The sequence below is a fragment of the Erythrolamprus reginae genome, chromosome 3 (genome assembly GCF_031021105.1).
Source record: "Erythrolamprus reginae isolate rEryReg1 chromosome 3, rEryReg1.hap1, whole genome shotgun sequence".
NCBI lineage: Eukaryota > Metazoa > Chordata > Lepidosauria > Squamata > Dipsadidae > Erythrolamprus > Erythrolamprus reginae.
In genome coordinates, this window is record NC_091952.1 from 84527413 (window position 1) to 84540573 (window position 13161).

The window sequence follows — 13161 nt, forward strand, 5'->3', positions numbered from 1 at the left end:
TTATTTATTTATTATTTCTGTCCCGCTCAGTCCCGAAGGGACTGCCGCTCAGACACTATACTTTTCCGCCCACCCCAAAAAAAAATTAGAGGGAACACTGCTCTGAGCCCTTAAGAAGCTGCTTCCTGGCTTTGAAGAACTGATCCAAAATGAGGACCTTGACTGGAATGATTGACAGAAATCAATGTTATACCTCGTGTGTGCTTTGGTTATTTCAAAGTTGCATGTATAGGGCTATTCTTTTATAGTCGAGTAATCAGTGGTGGGTTGCTGCCAGTTTGGACCAGTTCTTTAAAAATGATAGCGGAAATTTACTACCGTTTGCCAAACCAGCAGCAATGATTGGCAGTTCACGCTACTGAAACGGCCCTCCAGTCACCGCGGCTTACCAAAAAAACCCTTTGCATATACACAAAGGCTTCTGCGCAATGCGTAGAGGGTCATTTCCGTGTGTTTTAAGTGATGTGCCTGGGACACGTGCATGAGCAAAGCAAGCACAAAATGCACACTTCTCCGATACGAACCTGTAGGAAGGTAAGGGGAACCCATCCCTGTCGAGCATGGTAAGATGGGACATATGGCTCAGTGGATAAGACATTGAGCTTGTCAATCAGAAGGTTGGCAGTTCAGCAGTTTGAATCCCTAGTGCTGTGTAATGGGATGAACTCCCGTTACTTGTCCTAGTTTCTGCCAACCTAGCAGTTCGAAAGCACGTAAAAAATGCAAGTAGAAAAATAGGGACCACTTGGTGGGAAAGTAGCAGTGCTCCATGTACCTTCAGCATTGAGTCATGCCAGCCACATGACCTCAGAGATGTCTTTGGACCGCGCTGGCTCTTCGGCTTAGAAATGGAGATGATGTTGGTTGGAGCCCATAGATCGTACAATAGCTACGGTGATAGATCACATGAAATGACTTTTCCATTTGGAAAGAATGGAAATGGCTGTCAGGATCTGGATGGGTGCCAAGAGGCTCAAGCTCAATCCAAACAAGATGGAATAGCTGTAAGTACTGCCTCCCAAGGACACATCCATTACCCTGGAGGGGGGAATTATTGACCCCCTCAGAGAGGGTCCTCAACTTGGACGTCCTCCTCAATCCACAGCTGACTTTAAAACACCATCTTTTGGCTGTGGCGAGGGGGGCATTTGCCAAGGTCCGCCTGGTATACCAGTTGCGGTCCTATTTGGGCAGGGAGTCTTTGCTCACGGTCACTCATGCACTTATCACCTCGAGGTTCAACTACTGTAATGCTCTCTACATGGGGCTACCTTTGAAGAGTGTTCGGGAACTTCAAATCATCCAAAATGCAGCCACACGAGCGGTTATGGGCCTTCCAAGACATGCCCATATCTCACCATCACTCCGTGGACTGCATTGGCTGCCGGTTGGTTTCCGGACACAATTCAAAGTGTTGGTTATGACCTATAAAGCCCTACATGGCATAGGACCAGGTTACCTCCGAGACTGCCTTCTGCTGCACGAATCCCAGCAACCGATTAGGTTCCACAGAGTTGGTCTCCTCAGGGTCCCATCAGCCAAACAATGTTGGCTAGCGGGACCTAGGGGAAGAGCCTTCTCTGTGGGGGCCCACCCCTCTGGAATCAGCCACCCCTGGAGATTTGCACTTCCCCCACCCTCCTTGCCTTCCGAAAAAGTTTAAAGACTCATCTGTGTTGCCAGGCCTGGGGTCACTAGATCTTTCCCCATGACCAATGTGTGTGTGTTTTTTAGTATGTTTTATGGAGTGAATGATAATGAATGTTTTGATGTTGTTTGCTGTGTTTGCTTAGAAACAGCCGGCCGGTTAGAGCCGTGCGATTGGCGTCCCTATCCAAGGTTCTGATAGGGCGCGTTCCATAGTTACTTTGTAAGCGGGAAAGCTACTGTGTATATGATTGGTTCCTGCCTCAGCCAGGGCTTGCTATATAACTCTGTATGTGTTGTTGGATTTCTTTAAGCCTGTACCTGCCTGTCTGGCATGCATTCCGTATTAAAGTGATCTTTTACAAAGGGCCTCCTCTGTTTTACTGGCGACGAGGATTCTCGCCATTTCTTCAGGAATTCTATGCTTGGAATTTGGACGTAAGTGACAATGTCAGTGCAGCTTACTTTCGCCCCCTTCAATCCCCAAGGGGAGACATGGGATTCCTATGTTGCCCGTTTCGATTGCTTCTTAATCTCCAACGGGTACACAGAGATTTCCGGAGACAGGAAAAGGTCTTATTTCCTGGGGTTTTGTGGCCCCGAGATGTTCGAAACGGCCCGAGCATTGTTTGCCCCTACGTCAATCCACGATGTGTCTTGGGAAGACTTTCTTAAAACCTTACAGGATCATTATGCCCCGGCTCCGTCTCGGTGTGCGAGGCGCTACAAATTTTACCAGCGGAATCAAGCTGAGGGGGAATCTATAAATGACTATGTGGCCGCCCTGCGCCGAGCGGCAATTTATTGTGAGTTTGCAGACCTGAATGATTATCTCCTAGACAGGCTTGTAATGGGGGTAAGAGACGGTCGGCTTAAGCGGCGTCTCCTGGCCATTAGGGATTTGACATTTCAAGCGGCGCTAGCGGAGGCTCGTGCGTTTGAGTTATCAACGCAGTCGCTGGCAGCCATGGACAGCACCGTCAATGTTACCCGAAAAACTACGGTACCCACTGATAAGGCCACCGTTCCCCCAGAAGAGGATGGCTGTCATGAAGCAGAGGAGGAGGAGGTGTGTAAATTGGCAGTGAATAGGAACCGAGATGTTCCTGTTGCCCGTCCCAGGCCACCCCAGGCACCTTGTCAGGGCTGTGGGGGCAACCATCTGAGGTCCTCCTGCCCTTCCCGTGATGCCGTGTGTTGGCATTGTGGTGCCAAAGGGCACCTTTCCAGGGTCTGCCGTTCACGCAGAGTTTCTACAGCCACTAGCCGAGAGCAACGGGAGCCCCAGAGTTTTATTCCCCGATGGCAGAAAAAATTTCCCTCCAACCGGCGTGAGGATTGCAACGCTATCTATAGTCGGCCACGTTTGGCTACCACTTTCGTGCAGAAGATGTCCAGTTCAGCGGAGAAGATCTTGTTGGAGGTCCAGTTGGGCACTTCGAGGTGCCCTATGCAAGTGGACACTGGATCCGCTCATTCCTTAATTTCCTGGGCTTTATTGTTGATGGGGAGGGAATTCACCCCACCCCTGAAAAGACACGGGCGATTAGGGAGGCCCCCAGGCCACGATCCAAGGCTGAGCTACAAGCCTTCTTAGGACTTTTAAATTTTTACGCGATATTCATCCCGCATAAGGCGTCGGTGGCCGAACCTTTGCACCGGCTTTTGGACAAACATGCGAAATGGCACTGGGGAGGAAGGGAGGAATCGGCATTTAATGGGGTCAAGGACTTACTGCTGTCCAATAATGTGCTGGCCCAGTACTCTCCAGGTTTACCCTTAATTTTGAACTGTGATGCTTCACAGCATGGGGTGGGCGCTGTCCTTAGTCACAGGTTGCCCAATGGAGCCGAAGCCCCCCTGGCATTTTTCTCTCGCACATTGGCGCCAGCTGAAAGAAACTATGGTCATATAGACAAAGAGGCGCTGGCACTTATTGCTGGGGTCAAACGGTTTCACGATTATTTATATGGGAGACAGTTCGAATTGGTCACAGACCACCAACCACTGCTGGGGCTGTTATCAGGATGCCGTCAGAGTCCAGTAGTCCTATCACCAAGGATGTCACGCTGGATCATCTTTCTAGCGAACTATAGTTACACGTTGACCTACAAGCCAGGACGCCACATAGCACACGCGGATGCCCTGAGCAGATGTCCGCTGCCTGATGTTCTCGTCGACCCTGCTCCGACGTGCTCCATGTTTGCTCTATCTGAGAGCAGGATTCCCATCTCTGCAACCGAAGTGGCTGGAGTGACCGGCCGGGATGCCATTCTATCCCAAATAAGGCAATGGGTATTAAGAGGATGGCCAGCCACAGCCCCTGCCGATGTGTTTGTCCCATTTTTTAGATGTCAGTCTGAGCTCTCTGTTGAAAAAGGGGTGGTGCTGCGAGGAAGCAGGGTGGTAATTCCGGAAACCTTGCGGGGCCAGGTGCTGGCAATGTTGCACAGAAGTCACCCAGGCATAGTGTGCATGAAAAGTTTAGCTCGGGACTATGTGTGGTGGCCTGGGTTGGATAAGGAGGTGGAGCTAAGGGTCGCTGGATGTGCAGTTTGCCAGGAAAGTCGCCCTTTCCCTCCTCGAGCCGAGCCGCTGGCATGGGAGCCGCCTGCTGGTCCCTGGGCTCGCATACACATTGACCTAGCCGGTCCCTTTATGGGACAGACCTTCTTGATCGTCGTGGATGCCCATTCGAAGTGGGTGGAGGTTGTCCTGCTCAGATCTACCTGCGCTCAAGCTGTCATAGACGCCCTATTGACTTTATTTGCCACTCATGGGTTCCCCGACCTTCTCGTTTCGGACAACGGTCCCCAGTTCACGGCTGTGCACTTTGAGTCATTCCTGGCATCTGCTGGCATCAGACATGCGTTAAGCTCGCCTTGGCATCCGGCCAGTAATGGCCAGGCGGAACGGGCAGTTAGGTCTGTAAAAGACGCCCTTAAGAGGATGCCACAAGGTTCATGGCAGGAAAGGTTAGCAGATTTGTTGCTAGCGCAACATTCCACCCCGTGCGTGGCTACAGGTAAAACCCCAGCCGAACTGTTGATGGGTCGCAAGCTCCGCATCATTCTTGACAGACTGCACCCTTGGTACTCTCAAACGGTGCAGTGGCCAGTAACCCCAACCCGGCAGGTGAAAATAGGTAACACGGTGTTTGTCAGGGCTTACTCAGGAGGTCTGAATTGGGAAAGGGGAACCGTAAGGAGGGAGCTGGGACCTCGATCTTTTGAAATTGAACTGGAAGATGGAAGGGTTTGGAAGAGGCATTTAGACCAGATCCGGGTTGACAGGGCGAGCGATGGTCAAAGGGAAGGAGAGGAGGAGCAGCCTGGATCGTTTCTAAATCCGTTGCAGCTGCCCGTCAGACTGTCAGGGGAAAACGCATCGTCGGAATCTGTAAGGGGTGAGGAAGTTCGGATTTCAGATGAGGGAATGCAAGAATCAAATTTGGAAAGGATTTCCGAGCAGGCGGGCATGCCCCGGCGCTCAGAGAGAGAGCGCTACAAACCGGCATATTTAAAAGACTATGTATGTGTCAATCAAGGGGTTAGGAGTGCTGTGTTTGCTTAGAAACAGCCGGCCGGTTAGAGCCGTGCGATTGGCGTCCCTATCCAAGGTTCTGATAGGGCGCGTTCCATAGTTACTTTGTAAGCGGGAAAGCTACTGTGTATATGATTGGTTCCTGCCTCAGCCAGGGCTTGCTATATAACTCTGTATGTGTTGTTGGATTTCTTTAAGCCTGTACCTGCCTGTCTGGCATGCATTCCGTATTAAAGTGATCTTTTACAAAGGGCCTCCTCTGTTTTATTGTTGTTTGGCGGGGCCCAGGGGAAAAGCCTTCTCTGTGGCAGCCCTGGCCCTCTGGAACCAACTCCCCCCGGAGATTAGAATTGCCCCCACCCTCCTTGCCTTTCGTAAGCTCCTTAAAACCCACCTCTGCCATCAGGCATGGGGGAACTGATATATTCTTTCCCCCTAGACCTTTACAATTCATGTATGGTATGTTTGTATGTATGGTTTTTAGTTGTTTTAGTATTGGATTTACATGCTGGTTTTTTTTACTATTATTAGCCGCCCCAAGTCTACGGAGAGGGGCGGCATACAAATCCAATAAATAAATTAAATAAATAAATACTTATATTAATTGGATTAGATGTATTATTATGTTTTTATAAATGTTGTGAGCCGCTCCGAGTCCTCGGAGAGGGGTGGCATACAAATACAAACAAACAAATAAATAAACAAACGAATAAATAAATAAATAAATAAGCGTGATTTTGCCACCCTGTTTTTTAGAATGGGGTGGCAAATTTTATGAGTGTACATAAAATTTATGGAAGTGTTTTATGAGTGTACACTTCACTTAGACAGAACTAAACGCTGTGATGTGCCCATTCACTTTGGCAGAATGGTACTTACTGGAAAAGTCAAAAGGATCCTTAGGGCTACTCCAAATCAATTAAAGTGCAGATAGTAACAGGGAAGGAAGTACAAAAGACAAGTTTTGTCTTGGAGCAAAGTTAAAGTTTATCTAGAATATACATTTTATAAACTCAAATATTTTAAAAACTATAATTATAGGAATGTTGATTTCTGAAATAGATAACAATATTATCTAGGGACCTGTACACCTGCTCCCTTTTTGGGAATCTCTTGGTCTGTGTACAAATAAGATGACAAATAATGAGGCATTGAAATGTATGTTTATGGTTGTGACATTATGTCATGTGTTTTGTTTTTTGTAAATAAAAATTTGAAAACTAATAAAAACTTTTTAAAAAAAAAAAAAAAGAAAGAAACAAAGATGAGCCCCACCCTTAGAGCTGTAAACGACTAGTGGGGGAACCTTTGCCTTTAATGTAAATCTAGAATTACCTGTATTTGGAATTATTTCCATTTCTCCCAAGTTAAAAATATAATAATGTCTTTTTTATACAGTGATACCTTGTCTTACAAACTTAATTGGTTCCGGGACAAGGTTCTTAAGGTGAAAAGTTTGTAAGACGAAACAATGTTTCCCATAGGAATCAATGGAAAAGCAATTAATACGTGCAAGCCCAAAATTCACCCCTTTTGCCAGCCGAAGCGCCTGTTTTTGCGCTACTGGGATTTCCCTGAAGTTCCCCTCCATAGGAAACCCCACCTCCGGACTTCTGTGTTTTTGCGATGCTGCAGGGGAATCCCAGCATCGCAAAAACAAGCGCTTCGCTGGCAACAGAAGTCCGGAGGTGGGGTTTCCCATGGAGGGGAGCCTCAGGGAAATCCCAGCAGCGCAAAAACGGGTGCTTCGCTGGCAATGGGAGTCCGGAGGCGGGGCATCCCAGCGGCGGCGGTGGGTTTGTAAGGTGAAAATAGTTTGTAAGAAGAGGCAAAAAAATCTTAAACCCCGGGTTTGTATCTCGAAAAGTTTGTATGATGAGGCGTTTGTAAGATGAGGTATCACTGTATATGCTTTAGTAAAATGGTGATCCTCTCTTATATAATCGTCTTTGGTTTATTGCTAGATTTATGTTGCAACACATCTTTATTTGCTTTTTTAGAGACAATAATTTGATTCTTGCAAATAATGTGCAGAGACATGTAGTTGCCTCAGCTAACTCCTTTTCTTTGTACACTTTGCAGATTACTTCTTAACGCTTGATGAGCCAATGAACAATATCACCACTACTTTGGGTCAAACCGCAGAACTGCATTGTAAAGTTTCTGGTAATCCTTCTCCGACTGTGCGTTGGTTGAAAAATGATGCTCCTGTTGTGCAAGAACCCAGGCGGATATCCTTTCGTGCCACCAGTTATGGGTCCCGGTTACGAATAAAAAACCTCGATACCACAGACACCGGTTATTTTCAGTGTGTGGCGACAAATGGCAGGAAAACGGTCTCTACAACTGGGGTGTTATTTGTGAAATTTGGTAAGAAGCTGCTGCTAGCACTCATGGAAAAAATGTTTTAACATACATTGCCTAGTTCTGTGGATGTTAAGGTCATTTTTGGTTGAGAAAGGGGAATAGGTCAGAGGTTTCTCTGTCCCATCTTAATCAAAGTAGACTTTCTTTCGAGAATAACAATACAGTTCCTCTCCCTTTACTTTCTTCCTTTATAAAATACCTTTACTTATCTACTATTACCTAATATATATAGAAATATACATGCGCTAGAAATTGATAACTTATTGGAAACGAGATGTAAGATTTAATACTATAATTTAAGATATAGTTGGTAATAATAAGGATTTTGTTTATTTACATTGTTCAAGAAACATTATAAAGATATTAAAGAATTTACGCGCTATGATGTACTGTAGAATGTATGATGTATGTTACTATTTTTCCAAATTTCTTGATTTTGCATCCTCTTTCCCTACCTCCCCTCTTTTTTTCTTCTGTACATCCTTCCCTTCCCCCCTTCCCCCCTTTTTTCCCTTTTCTTCTTTTTTTTTGTATTTATAAATAAAGTATATTTTTTAAAAAAACAAACAATACAGTTCTTTGTCAGATAACAGCAGTAGCCAAACATTTTAACGTTCCCATTTGCAATATAAATATATTTTAATATGAAATGACAATCATTTTTAAATAATCCGTAAATGAACCAAGGGTAGTTTTACTATGCAGGGTCGAAATGAACATTGAATTGAAAGGAAAACAAAGTGTTTTTTAAAAATTCCTGTTAAAATAGAAGTATGGTATTTATTGAGAAATGTTGATTCCCAGGTTGGAGACAAGGTTTTCGTAAGTGGTTTGTTTGCATAGTGGAAAGGTTGAACACATCGCAATTCATAACCCCAGTCATGTATAATTTAATATTTTAAATAACAAAAACATGTTCCTTCAATGGAAAAACTAAAACTAGGAGATAGGTATTAAAGCCAAAGTAAATTATGACGTGGATAATAAGGACCCTTTCATTGTCATCTAATGAGCTGTGGAAGTGAGCCTTGTCCATAGCTGCCTGGGCCTTTGGAATAGCTTCTCACTTGAGATCCAGAGGTGGAATACCTTTTTAGTGTTCCAGAAAGCTATAAATACCTGGCTTTTTCAAGGTTTGGTCTACAATAGTGAGTTTACATCAGGGGTCCCCAAACTTGACAACTTTAAGACTTGTTGACTTCAATTTCCAGAATTCTCCAACCAGTTATGATGGCTGGAAAATTCTGGGAGTTGAAGTCCACAGTCCTTAAAATTGGCAAGTTTGAAGACCTCTGATTTACATTATGTGTTGTTCCAATATCCTGATGGGACATCATTCCCAGGTTACAGGACAATAAGTTCTTTAAATAAACAAAAATTTTGATCAGATGATCTCTTAAGGTAAAGGGTTGTTTATAAGGACAGATTGTATTACAATCACTGCTTTCATTTTATAAATTTAGATTATAAAATAACATAATAGTTGATGGGAGTGAATTTTCTTTTCTATGACATCTTACACATTTTTTCTCTTTCAAAACTCATCTCTCTAGGTCCTCCTCCAACAGCAAGCCCAGGAACATCGTGAGTTTGTTAATAATTATATTAACTAATTAATACCGTACTTTAAATCAATATTTAAAAGTATAATTGTTCAAAAATTATAAATGGTATTCTAATGTAGAGATATATTGCTATTGAATGTATGTGAATTGAATGCAATACAGTTTTATGTCTTTTTATTTATTTTATCTGTATTTATTGTAGGAACCAGGTTTATATATATATTTTTTAAAATACAGATGTACATAGATTCAAAGGTACCCTATAAAGAGTTCTGTAGTCATTCTCACCTAAGGAAAAGATCTCATCTCTTCTTAGTTGAACCAGGCAGCTTCTTCATTTCTATAATTCCTCATCCATCCTAAATGCTTGTCTTTTAGAAAGTTAGTGCTTCTATCATACAAGACTTGGTCAAAAGTGATTGACTGAGAATTTTGTCATTAAACAGGATAGGAAAAGCAAAGATCTTGCCTCAAATCCCCAGTGGGGTTAAGCTGGCTCAAAAGTTTGGTTGGTTTGCAGATCCCTCTGCTGGATATAAAGCTAACAAATTAAATAATTGGGTTAGATGCATTGACTGATTTGTCGTTCAAGGTCTCAAACTAGAAATCAGGGTTTATATAACACATATATACTACTACACATGAAGAATGAAAAACTTTCTAGAAATAATTTCCCCCCTAATTGTACTCTTGGAAATTTGTGTTTAGCTTCAGAAAGCTATTTCTTTTTGCTGTTTCTTAATTCTTTAAGAAATGATTTCAAAGGAAGAATTTAACATGATAATTGCTTTTTCTCAGTTTGGATTTCATTCTGCTAAAGGTGTTAATTAATTCAGCAACAACAGGATGTTTGTGTTATCAGCAACACTGGTTTGTTATTAGTAATTTACAATTTAACTTAATTAGCACAATCTACACTTTGGGGCTTTCTCACCTTCTCATCTTGCTATTTTTGTTTTTCCAAACATACCGGTATATATTTGTGTTTGTGTGTATTTATGCAGGGGCATGTATGCGCATGCCCACAAGTTCATGTAAGGTCTAACAAAGCAAAGATTTCTGTAAAATATGATACAGCTCTTAAAATATAAATCTGAAATTGGGTAATTTGAGTGGTTTATATAGGATTGGTTGAAATTTAGGATTACTCTGTACATTTTCCAGGCCGATTCTGTATTTCTTTACTACAAAGTAGTACTGTATGTATCTCTTACTTTCAGAAGTAAGGAAAAAATAAGAAGCCTTTTTGTGATTCCTCCAATATGATAAAATCTTCTTCAATAGTAATCCATTATTTGTTATCTGTTGGAATCTGAGTTAATTTCCATGATCCGTTGACTAGCCTAGTGCTCTTCTAATGACTTCAGAACTGTGTTACTTATTTAATTTTAATCTGCTCCGCTGCTGCTGTAACAGATCAGTCAGAGGGAAGATAGAACAGTCTGCTGCAAACAGGGAAGATTAGATTCCAAAAGATAAGAGGAGTTCATAGGAGAGGAGAAAATACAGTACTTTTCTCCTGGGAAAACGTTGTTAGCCGTTTCTATCATGATGTCATTCCCCCCTCCCCTTTCTGCACATCTTATATCATTAGCCCGGATTTGTTGGGGCACTTACATCTATATAAATTAGTTGCTGAAAGTTCTGAAGGAGTTTTCACTGAAGTAGCTGAGAGCAAAAAACACAATCCAACACAATCTTTAGGATATTAAACTAAGCACATTTTGCCTTTTACTGCAAACCTTGTTTCTGTTGTGTCATGTTCTATAATGCTTCATCCCTGTGTAAAAATTCTCGAAAGTATTTCTTTAAAAACAACAGCCAGACATTAGAATACTTTTGTACAGTTGAAAGCAGGCATTCTATTTGATCTTGTATTAACATAAGCAATTTAGTGCAGGATTTTGAAGTATGGTAATTAAAAATCTGAACTTTGCATAAGGTAATCTCCAGCTGAGATTTCAGTTGGTGTTTTTAGACAGAATTCCATTTTCAGCGTTATGGCTCAATATGGGAACATAGGCAGACTTCAAAGGATGGAGAGAGTGGGGCCATGTCCATAGCCCTTGCCCCATTTGTCTCTAACCTCTGTGCATTCAGACAGGAAATTTGAAGAAGAATGGTATCGTATGTTCTGTGCTCAAAGAAAGCAAGATGCCTTTTGTCCTGTTTGAAGTGCTTCCTATAACTCCAACACAAAATGGTCTTGGGCCCTAAAGTCAACCCAAAATGTAGAACCTCAGCTTGTTATTCTGATTTTTCCTATGTGATTGTTGATAATTTGTTTGTTTGTCTGTTTATTATTAAGTTTAGATACTACCCAGCTCACTGTAAAGGGGCTCTGAGCAGCTTATAGTTCCATAAATAACGTATTAAATAACAATTCTAAGGTTAAGAACATTAAAATATTAGGCACTGAAAGTAAAACATTAAAATTAACAACCAGCAGATAAAAGAACCAATACATAGATTAGATTACGGTAGATTAGATTTATTGGATTTATATGCCGCCCCTCTCCGTAGACTCGGGGCGGCTCACAACAATGGTAAACAAAACATAGTAACAAATCTAATATTTCGCAATCTAAATTACAGTTTTAAGTTAAAAAATCCAAAAGAGCCCCAATATATAAAAAACAAGCACACAATCGAATCATACACAAAAACTACATGGGCAAGGGGGAGATGTTTCAATTCCCCCATGCCTGACGGCAGAGGTGGGTTTTAAGGAATTTCCAAAAGGCAAGGAGGGTGGGGGCAATCCTAATCTCTGGGGGGAGCTGGTTCCAGAGGGTCGGAGCCACCACAGAGAAGGCTCTTCCCCTGGGTCCCGCCAGACGACATTGTTTAGTCGACGGGACCCGGAGAAGGCCAACTATGTGGGACCTAAGATGGGGTGGAGATGGGATCTTCACCTAATCCACTAACCACCTCCAAAATTAGAGTTTCCCATCAGGGTCACAAGCGAGAGACAGATTTTCAGACCCTTTTCAAAGACCAAGAGGGTGAGGCAGGTCTCACCTTGAGAGGCACAATACTCCAGATATCATGTTTTAGGTTCTTGTGCAAATCCAAAGCCTGTGTCATTCTTACCTGCGCCAAAATGCCTTTTTTTGTAGAATCGACCATAGTAGACATGCATTATCACTGGCTACTTTCTTATTTTTCTGTATTTTTCCATTAAACAAAAACTCATAACTTGTACATAACTGTGCTCATTTACATACTATAACATTCAAATTCAAATAAACTCTATACATTTTAGTTCTAGTTCTGCATTGTCTCTTTGTTTTTCATTTTTCTATTCTCAATCGGTAATACCACTTCTTCCATATTGCATAGTATTCCGAATCTCTTTCTCCTTTCAATTCAATTGTTAATTTATCCACAATCAAATATTTTTTTAATTACTAAACTTTCGGAAGGCATATTCATTTTTGTCCAGCATTGCACAAACGTTATTGCTGCTGTTATTATATGTAAAATGATGCATAATGTTCTTTTGTTACATTCACCTTTAACAATCAGATTACAATTACACCTTTAACAACCAGATTGCACCATTAAAAATAACTCTGGGGTGTATTCTATCTGAACCACTGTTATTTCTTGTATCAACCTATGAATTTTTTCCCAATATTTTTTTGTTTCCAAGCATAACCACCACGTATGATAGAAGATACCTTGCTTTTGACCACATTTCCCAAAATTCAGTTTTAGTTTTGGGTAAATCTTCGCTCATCTAGAAGGTGCCATGTACCAGCAATAGAACATCTTATACTGGTTTTCTTTGTACTTTGCCGATTTGGTTATTTTATAATTTCTATTCCAGGTTTTCTCCCAATCTTCCAATTCAATACTATGCCCGACATTTTTTGCCCACACTATCATAACTCCCTTTAGTAATTATAAATTTTTGTTATCAATTTTACATCCGGCCAGGCAGTACTTTATCTAATTGTTGCAGCACCATCTCAAATCCATACTCATCTTTATCTTTTCTGTACCACAATTGAAGTTGCAAATAAGGGTCCCAGCT

General features: G+C 42.1%; 1 protein-coding gene across 2 annotated transcripts in view; it reads left to right on the plus strand.

Moving 5' to 3' along the window:
• ROR1 (receptor tyrosine kinase like orphan receptor 1) overlaps positions 1-13161 on the plus strand; it is a 231913-nt gene that overhangs the window by 177383 nt on the left and 41369 nt on the right. For both annotated transcript variants that reach the window (XM_070746072.1, XM_070746071.1), the window contains 2 exons: positions 7273-7560; positions 9111-9141. In XM_070746072.1, the coding sequence (XP_070602173.1) occupies positions 7273-7560; positions 9111-9141 (319 nt within the window). The remainder of the gene's footprint in view (positions 1-7272; positions 7561-9110; positions 9142-13161) is intronic.